Source organism: Neolamprologus brichardi, chromosome 15 (assembly GCF_056152115.1).
Source record: "Neolamprologus brichardi isolate AB-2024 chromosome 15, ASM5615211v1, whole genome shotgun sequence".
Lineage (NCBI taxonomy): Eukaryota > Metazoa > Chordata > Actinopteri > Cichliformes > Cichlidae > Neolamprologus > Neolamprologus brichardi.
This window is the reverse complement of record NC_142118.1, coordinates 810,001-819,870: the sequence shown is the minus strand read 5'-3', so window position 1 is coordinate 819,870 and position 9,870 is coordinate 810,001. Positions and strand designations below refer to the sequence as shown.

Genomic DNA, 9,870 nt, shown 5'->3' with positions numbered 1-9,870 from the left:
AGCACACGGCAACACTGGAGTGTATTTGTAACAGCCCTCCGCTTTATTGAAATACATCGGAGTCAGGTTAATATAATGAGTTCTCCACGTAAGTGTGGCAGCCGCTTCCATACATTATTTTTGTTTTGACCTTACACCTTAAATATTTTTGTGCAAAAAAAGAATCTACATCAGCTGTAGTGGGTTATCCTCAGTAAAACACCCAAACCGCTCCAAAAAGAAAACGACAAACCAAAATGATTACATCTATAACATGCAAAACTGTACAAATTATTACAAAGCAATCCTAGAAAACAAAGTGGAATATGATATGAAAGAGCAAAACAATATAGAAGGTACTGGAGATAAGACCTCACTGAAATGTAAAGGCGTTTCCGTTTCTTTAAAATGCGGCACTTCGGCCGTGAAGCCACCTGTCACCCGATACTCACTGTCTCCACCCGGGTCACATTCCCTCACTTACTGCTGCCCATCCATCAATGAATCAAACGCACCTCGATCACGCTCGTCTGACTGAAAATTTGTTTCCTGAGTTTCCCCTTCTCGCTCTTTGAACCGGGACATCTAGGATCAGATTTTCTGCACAGGCCAAAAATGAAAAACAGACGCCGCCTGGCGAACACCTCACGCCAGCTCGTCGTCCTGCAGATAAACTCGTCGCAGGAACGAAGGAGTCGCTAGCTTAAAAAAAGGTCTAAGATATCTGGAGTAAAACCAGCTGGGAGCTCTAAACCTCTTCAAATTAAAAAATAATAAAATAAAAATAACACCTGGAATGAGCCGTTTGCAGCTCTTTGCTGTGTTTCCACAGGGGGAATGAAGAGTTTCCCTTTCTGACAAACAGGAATCATGTGGAGCGAGGCTAAAACCCTCTGTGGGTTGATGCCACGCCACCGTGTCCCTCGGGTCAAAATGCCTACAGGAGATGAACAGAGGTAACAGGTTTTTGGCTGTGAATGCCCCGCTCTGCAGCCAGAAGCTGCCACACCGTTTCCCCCCTCGTCTATTTTTTAAAGGCCTTTCCACTGACAAAGTAAAGTAAAGTAAAGTAGAGTAGAGTAGATTAGTGCCGTGGAGGCGGCTCAGAGCTCCGGCCCTGTTCAGTTCACACAACAACAACAGGCTGAGGTCATTTACTCCGTCGCCTCCAGAACAAACCAGCTGTGACGTCCTCGCACTGTTTACATTCTCATTTTTTTTATCCCTCTTACAAATTTTCACGACTCATTAAAGCGTTGGAGCGAAGTCGCGGCGCCTCCCTGTTTGTCCGTATTTGCTGAAACAGAGCTCAGCGACCTTTCAAACACCGCCAACAGTCAGAGGAGCACAACAAGGCAACAACCGCCTGTGTGTGTGTCTGCGTACAGGCAGCAGTGCCGTTATAAGTCAGCTTTCCCCCCTGATATCAGGTGGAGGGATGCACACGTCATAGAAACAACATGAAAACAAACAAATCTAAAATAAATCAGTAAAAACAAAAGAAGTGGTTTTAAAATGGCTTCGAGTGCGAAACAACCCGGAATCACTCCAAACAAAAGCGGGAAAATAAAGGAGGAGTTTTCCGTCCCGTGTAGTTCTCTATAGTATTTCCTTATCATATATTACTCTCTACTCTGAACCTATGTACATGACTGTGACGGGAGTTTTGGCTGGAGCGTCCACGACGGAGGACACGCCCCCGATGATGTCGTGTTTGTCGTGTGATGTCACAGGAGCCGCTGATGGTGGAAATTAAAAATGTTATAAAGTCACTGCACTTAGTATCAGGAGCAAAAAATAAACGTAATTCCTTTTTTTATTTTTTTGTTTTTTTTGCAGCACCCAGAGAGAAAGCAGGTGAGGGGGGGGGGCAGCGCTCCCTTTCCTCGTCTATGATCGATAAATAAATTAAAACACTGTCCCCTGAATCCCGGCGGGTCCTATGTACAAGTACAAACCTTCTGCTCTCGATAATATTTCTTCTTTTTGCATCGTGACTTTTTAAGAGTCTCAGTGAATCTCGACAAGTTGACCAAAAAGAGCCAAAATGGGAGCTTCCTGTTCCTGCATCACCTGCCCCACATCACACACACCTCTCACACACAAGCCAAACATCAGCACCCACATGTACACTGATAGCATTTGATAGCTTGTCCCTCGCTGCCTAGCGAGTGTTTCGGCCCCACTGTGGAAGAACGCTGACACAGTGTGGGGGGGTAAAGTGGGACAAATCTTTGGGAGGGAGTGGTGGGCAGGAGGTGCAGTTCTCTGGGCAGTGAGGGAACAATATTCAAAAAAGGAGGAGTTGGAGAATTTGAGTCCTGTGCTGTTGGTCGGTGGGTCGGTTGATGGGTCGGTCGGTGGGTGGGTGAGGGGGGTTGGATGGAGCGCTGGGGGCTCATGTGTCCCAGCCCATCCTTTCTGTGCTCTCCAAGGACAGGGACTTGGTCTTGTGTGGGGAGGCCGGGCTGGGAGGGCTGCTGAAGGTGGAGCTGTTGGAGGCCGTGGAGTGGCGCGGGGAGTCCGAATCCTGGAGGAAAGAGGGAAGAGAAATTAGACGATCCCTCCCAGAGTAAACTGGGACGCGTACGACAGATGAAGCTGCGCCTCTGTCTGCTCCTAACAGCTGATGACGAGTGCTTGCTGCACATGCACTGCTCATTAATCTGCTTTGTGTGACGGCGGGGCAGACAGGAAGTCAGACTGAGTGACGCCGACCCGCCTCGTCTTCCGCTTGTGCAGATGAACGGCTCGATTGACCAGAAATGATCAGCTGAAGGAAAACAAACATGCAGGCAGGCCGAGCTGGTGTGTGCGTGTGTGTGTGTGTGCGTGTGTGCGTGTGTGTTTGCTTCACCCTTGTACAGCGTGTGAGGCTCCTTCCAGCTCACTGATGTGTTTCATACAATGTACGTTTCTTACAGTTCACTGATCCAATCGTCTATTTATATCCCACCTATAAAACACTAAAGCGCGCAGTCACACTACGGCTGCATGAGTCCGTGTAGATGGGCAGCAGAGGCGCAGCTACACTGTGCTCCCGCCCACATCGACCTGACGCGCTCAAGCATGCACACTCTTGTTCTCCATCATGAGAGAGTTTTTTCCTGTGTGACGGCTCAGTCTTGTGACCAGGGCGTCCTGGCTGCACCACCAATATAACAGGAAACATCATGCATTGAAAACTCGTGTGGATCATTAATGCCAAAATATTTATGTTTAGTTTGTGACATTGCTCTGTATTGATTTCCCATCAGCTGCTGAGTAACCAGAGTTGTGCTCTGAGCTCACAGCTCCTGGTTAGGAAACGTGGGCGGGCCATCGGGGGGCGTATGGAAGCACACATGCTCTGTGATTAGCGATGGTGAAGCAGCGCCGCGCCACCATCGGCAACGAAAGGCGATGACACGAAGGCCAGATGGTGCAGCTGAGAGATGCAACAAACCAATCAGAGGCTGCTGATGTGACGGCGCTGAAATGGTGCAGCGAAGGCGACGCAGTGATGTGTGTGTGTGTGATGCACAGTGACACGGTGCTCTCAGTTGTGTGTTTGCAGCTGTTGACGTTACCTTCATCTTACTAAGCAGGGTCCTTAAAGCCCTTTTCAGATCGGGGGTCTTCTCCGACGGGGAGACTGCCTGCCACTGCAGAGGAGAGTTCAGACTCAGCGCCCAGCCCACAGACAACATGCTGGGGTGGGGAGGGATGAGGGGGAGGGAGGGGGGACAGGCACGAAGCAGGGAACAGCTGAGTAAGGATGGAGGGAGGCGAGATGGGGCGGGATGGAGTTGACAACGTCCAATGGGAAGGGAGGACCAGCAGGGGGAATGACAGGGTGGGGGGGGCAGACGTCGCCCATAATTGCTGTTTTTATTTTTTCCTCTCGATCAGTCACTTCATGCGAGTGAAAACAACTTAAAGCGATGTTGCTGGAAACCATTATGAGCGATGTTGCACCACCAGTGCCAGACTGGAGTCTGATTGGCTCTCATCGCCCTAAAAGAGCTAAAAGCAAGAATCACGTCTCTACTGACATCACAGCGAGCTAACACCTGAGCGATGGGATGAGCAGCGCGGCCTGCAGGTGTCGGGATGCTGATGGAGGAGTTTTGTTCAAAGGGGGGTAAAGGCAGTTTCTGCTGATGACGTCTACCTGCTAAACGTTCACGACAGGAAAACAACGAGACGAAGCTGATGTTCGACACGATGCTGCAGCTTCGAGCCAACGGCCAATAACAACTGAGTTAATGTTAGTTTGTTTAATACTCAGAGTCACACGAAGCTGCGTGTTCACTGACCTCTCTGTCGAACTGTGAGAGCGGAGCATCACCGCAGTCCACCCCTCCGCCTGAGGACAGGGAGCTCTCGGAAGGAGAGGTCATGGTCTGGCGTTTGGACCCGTAGCTTCCTCCTGACAGCTCCCGGCGCAGAGCGCTGCCGTTCTGCGAGGACGAGCCTGCAGGGACGAGAGGAGGCGGCGAACATGAAGCCACAGACGGACGAACCTCCCTGAATGTGAGCTCTAACACGACTGTACTCACGTATGCCCAGCCCGCTGCTGGCGCTCATGGAGCGGCCCGGCTCGGCCCGGTTCTTGGTGATGGAGGGAATGCTGACGGAGCCGCTGAAGCCCGCTCGGCTGTCCTGAACACGGACGTTCTGGTTTAAACACGCAGAAAACACACAGAGTGCAGTGCGGGGGGAGGAGTGAGGAGGGTGCATGTAAACACACACACACACACAACATGATGCATACAGACACACAACTCAGGACCAGACAGTGTCAGTGTGGGGGGGGGGCTATGTGAACACGTCAGGGGTCGCACGCTCACGTGACAGGATGAGGAAGCGTGTTCGTGTGTTTGCAGATGTACCATGGGCAGGTCCTTCAGGATCTGGATGCCGTCTCCTGGTCCCATGTGAGCCACGTGGTTGAAGTTGGTTGGATTGGAGATCAGTTTGTTCCTCATCTCAGGATCTCGCAGCATCTCTCTGGAATCACAGACACAGAGCGTCAAAGAGAGACGGAGGCGTTTCCTCCCTACAGTGATGATGCTAATACAGCAGGTTCTGTTCAGCCCATCATCAGCGTTAGAAAGCAGCAGAGTTCATAAGAGAGGGGCGATTAAAGAAATCTATGCTATGTTATTAGATCTTCAATCCCCTTCTCTCTCCATCCTTAAAGCACAGTGGGAGAAAGACCTTGGGATGACTATAACAGATGAACTCTGGCAATCTTTTCTCCGGAGGGTACACTCTTCTTCAATATGTGCCAGGCATGGGCTCCTTCAATTCAAGGTCCTACATCTCCAAGGAAAAGTTAGCCAAGTTCTATCCAGGAGCCGACCCTCTGTGTAACAGATGTAAAGCAGAAACAGGTTCGCTCCTTCATACCTTTTGGACATGCCCCAATCTTCATAACTATTGGGTGTCTATATTTAACACTCTGTCAGAGATGTATAACGTTAAATATGATCCCTCTGTTCTAACGGCTATCTTTGGGGTGATACCTCAAGACATCACTTTGCCAAAATACTATTCGAATTCTATTGCCTTTGCTTCACTTATTGCAAGGCGCCTTATACTTTTAAGATGGAAGCAGGAAGCTCCTCCCACACATGAACAGTGGCTTGCAGAGCTCATGAGGTTTTTACATTTAGAAAAGATGAGATCTACACTGGCAGGTTCAACCACCAGATTTCTTAAGGCATGGCGGCCATTCCTGATGTACATGGAAACGTTTAAAATGACCACCTTATCATGACCAGATGCCATATCTCTATATCACTATCATAGTTAACTGTACACTGAATGTCCCTTATACATTTTATTTTTATATTTGTTTGTTGTTGTTTGTTTGTTTTTTGTTGTTTTGTAGGGGTTTCTTTGGTTTGTTTGTTTTTTTCCTTTTCTATTTCTGTTATCTTTTGGGGTATTGTAAATACTGAACAGCAAACTACTTTATGTTCAATGTTTTGTTATTAACATGCTGCTGTGACTGAAAATAAAATTTATAAAAAAAAAAGAAAAAAAGAAAGCAGCAGAGTAACAGAACGGTGAATTCTCCGAGAGCTCCTCGCGGCGAGTACCGAGCTTCGGGTAAACTACCTCCTCTGCTGAAGTCGCTCCTCTTCGGGCACTCTGAAGGAGTAGCGTCTCTTGTTGTTCATGCTGCGCACCATCTGCTTCCGGCTGTTGTCCGACGTCTCCGGGACGACCAGCTCGTCGCCCTCTGAAAGATCAACAGAGATCATCGTTCGGCTGCTGATGCTGGACAGATTAAAACCAGGAGGAAGATTCACACAGAGAGGAGCGTTTGTTTTTATGTGCGACTTCCTTTAACTTATCGCACGTCACGTGACACAAACATCAGCTACTTCCATCTGTGAGGGTCGTGATGACACGTGGCGTAGCGCACACCTGACGTTTGTCACGCTGTAATCTGGTTTTATGCTGTCATATAAGCAGGTCACATCAGTTAATAATACAGACATTTAACAGCAAAATGCTAAAAAGAGACTGAGGACGAATTCTTCCCCTCACGCGGCACAGAGAGCGATCTTACCGGCCATCTTGTTTCTAAAGTAGATAAGACGCACGGTCTCCAGCCCCAGCAGGTTCAGAGAGCCGTCCACATTCAGAGGTCGCATCTGCAGAGAAACCAGAGAAGCTGCTCAGACTCAACGTGACCTGTGAGCTTGTAGTTTAGTCACCACACACACACACACACACACACACACACACAGAAACACACACACACACACACACACACACACACACACACAGAAACACACACAGAAACACACACACACACACACACACACACACACACACACAGAAACACACACACACACACACACACACACACACACACACACACAGACACACACACACACAGACACACACAGACACACACAGACACAGACACACACACACACAGACACACACACACAGACACACACACACAGACACACACACAGACACACACACACACACACACACACACACACACACAGACACACACAGACACACACACACACACAGAAACACACACACACACACACACACAGACACACACACACAGACACACACACACAGACACACACACACAGACACACACACAGACACACACACACACAGACACACACACACAGAAACACACACACAGACACACACACACACACACACACACACACACACACACACACACACACAGACACACACACACACAGACACACACACACACACACAGACACACACACACACAGAAACACACACACAGAAACACACACACAGAAACACACACACAGACACACACACACACACAGACACACACACAGACACACACACACACACACACAGAAACACACACACACACACACACACACACACACAGAAACACACACACACACACACACACACAGAGACACACACACACACACACACAGACACACACACAGACACACACACCGACCTTCTTGACCGGGATGGTCTGGATCCACTCCATGGTGTTGACATCAAACACGTCCACGGCGTTCTCGCTGTACACGGACAGGTACGGGGCGTTGTAGCCTGGAACAAAATACAGCCGTTTCACTCTTTCAGATAAAAAGCGCACAAATACAAACAACAGTCACAGGGTGACGGCACACCCGTGTCGCGCACTCACAGGCAGCGATGGGCACGGCCGGCCACATGAGCTCCTGCTGCCGCGACCTGCGGCCCTGCGAGTCCACGTACACCCCGATGGCGCTGAAGCACAGCAGCAGCTCCTTGCTGGAGATCTCCACGGCACAGAGGGCGTCCAGGCCCTGCTGAGGGATGAAGGCCAGCGTGTGGTCCTCGGCGTGGAGCAGGCTGACGGGGGACACGTCCCCGTGGACGCTGTGGAGGGTTTCAGAGCACAAAGTCAGACTCGTGTACGCTGAAGGGCGGCGCAGCTGCAATGATGTAGCGTACCTGTAGCGCATGAAGCCAGACGGATAGCCCACATAGAGACGCTCGCCGAGCAGACCCATCCACTGAACCGGCCCCGGCGCCTGCAGCTCCCGCAGCCGGCGGTGACGCATTTTACTCTTATTGACCTGCAGGAGTGTCAGCACATCACATCAAGTCACATCACGTGAGAAGCGACAGACGCCTCGAGGGTTAGCGAGCGCGAGCTTTTTCTGACCTCGTAACAGATGATTTTGTTCTTCATGGCCACGCAGAGGCAGGTGACCGAGCCGTTGCGGACCGGCCCCGACACGACGGTCTGGCAGCCTTTCGTCTCTGCCAGCTTGTAGAACTCGGTCTCGCGGCCGTCCAGGGCCTGCGAGGGGAAGAGGCGGACGTGGCGGTTCCTGCCGGAGATGACCGCCAGCAGCTGCTCCTGCAGCATCAGGTCAATGTGGTGCACCTTTTTGTTGTCCCCCACCCGGATTATCTCTGAGGACAGAGGGAGGAGTCAGGGAAACGAGGGAGGAGTCAGGGAGACGAGGCAGAAAGCGGGAACTCTTCTCAAGCACCAGAAACACCAACACAGATCCTACCATCTTTGGTGACATGGATGACAAAAAGGCCTTCCTCGTTGCCCAGGGCGACGCGCTCGTGATCTGAGGGTGAAACGAACGAGGTGAGACGGCAGCGATAAGGAGACAAAGACTGAAAACTTTCAGCTGCTTTCTTTGCTGACAAAACTCTCGATAACCTGCAGGTAGCAGCTGTGATGATTAAACGCTGCATTTCTAAAACACAACGACACAAAGAGTTTGTGCGTCGCCATTTTAACACCTGCTGAGGGTTGAGCGTGTTTGTGGCGCCCACCTATGATAGCAGCAGACTGCGTCGTCTTGATGAGGGGCAGCGTGCTGTCGTACGCCTCCTTGGGGACGTAGACGAAGCGCTCCTTGAGCTTGTTCCTCTTCAGGATGCGGTGGAGCTCGTTGAGGAGGCCCACCCACTTGGTCCTCTCCTGGTCGCTGTCGGCCAGGATCAGGATGGAGGGCTTGTGGCTGCTGGAGGGGGACAGCTGGGACGCCGTCACCTGAGGAAAGAGGAGGGACGATGAAGGGTCACATCATGTGTTTGAAAGATTATTTTGGCGTTTGACGTCTCTTCTTCAAGTTCATCCAGTTGTCATAATATGGTTCCTTTGGCAACGACACCCAAAGACAATCATTAGAAACATGACTGTGCACATGACCCTGACCTTTAACCTCCAGGAGCACGGCGTGGACAGGTACTCACTCTGAATATACAGGGGATGTCCTTGCGGCTGGCGTGGATGACATCAGAGGCCAGGACTGAGCTGACTGAAAACTCTTCGTCCCTGAGTGAAAGATTGAGATCAGCGTTCACATTTTCATCGATGTCACTAAAGGCTGCAAGAAGAAACTGTTAGAAATGTTCCCGTCACGGCGCTGCAGCTAACAGGCGCTGGTTATTTCCACGTGCACGACTGAGAGCAACACGTGCACTATTGTTTATGTCTGACCCAGCATGAAGGGTGGAGGTGGTTGCAAAGCAGCTTGCAGATGCCCGTCGACTGTACGCGTGCTGGACACCAGCTGATGGCCGAGCTCCACTTTGTCATTATTTTAACGACTGATTCATTTTTCTCTGTTTGAAATGAATCTTTGGGTTTAAATGTGTCAGAAAACAAAGATTTTATCATAATTTACTCGCATGCGTCTGTAAAACGCGTTTTATCCAAACACAAAAGTCACGTTCTGGTGAAAAACTGAAGCAGGCAATTCTTCCTTAAATGCTTGAAGCATGTCTTAGTTTCAGTTCTTACCTCATGTCTATGACTTGACTGACTACCACACTTGGCTGTGTTGCTTTTCCTTCTCCCAGTTCATAGAGGAACAATTTAAAGTCGCAGACCACCGCCATCGCCCTCTGCCAACC

At 50.2% G+C, this 9,870-nt stretch overlaps 1 protein-coding gene across 6 annotated transcripts in view; it reads right to left on the bottom strand.

Annotated features, from left to right (window-relative positions):
• Positions 1-20: 20 nt before the first annotated feature.
• The window catches only part of cdc42bpab (CDC42 binding protein kinase alpha (DMPK-like) b), a 76,000-nt gene continuing 66,150 nt past the window's right edge, over positions 21-9,870 (bottom strand). For 4 of the 6 annotated variants that reach the window (XM_087852669.1, XM_087852664.1, XM_087852667.1 and 1 more), the window contains 15 exons: positions 9,758-9,870; positions 9,208-9,289; positions 8,785-9,004; positions 8,511-8,573; positions 8,153-8,406; positions 7,939-8,063; positions 7,649-7,863; positions 7,454-7,551; positions 6,545-6,629; positions 6,088-6,211; positions 4,854-4,971; positions 4,521-4,638; positions 4,278-4,435; positions 3,549-3,623; positions 21-2,509 (listed from right to left, as the gene is read on the bottom strand). The exon at positions 9,758-9,870 is cut by the window's right edge and continues 27 nt beyond it. In XM_087852669.1, coding sequence (XP_087708795.1) covers positions 2,378-2,509; positions 3,549-3,623; positions 4,278-4,435; positions 4,521-4,638; positions 4,854-4,971; positions 6,088-6,211; positions 6,545-6,629; positions 7,454-7,551; positions 7,649-7,863; positions 7,939-8,063; positions 8,153-8,406; positions 8,511-8,573; positions 8,785-9,004; positions 9,208-9,289; positions 9,758-9,870 — 1,980 coding nt within the window. In that variant the 3' untranslated portion in view covers positions 21-2,377. The remainder of the gene's footprint in view (positions 2,510-3,548; positions 3,624-4,277; positions 4,436-4,520; positions 4,639-4,853; positions 4,972-6,087; positions 6,212-6,544; positions 6,630-7,453; positions 7,552-7,648; positions 7,864-7,938; positions 8,064-8,152; positions 8,407-8,510; positions 8,574-8,784; positions 9,005-9,207; positions 9,290-9,757) is intronic. The other 2 variants (XM_087852665.1, XM_087852668.1) reach the window with 2 other exon arrangements.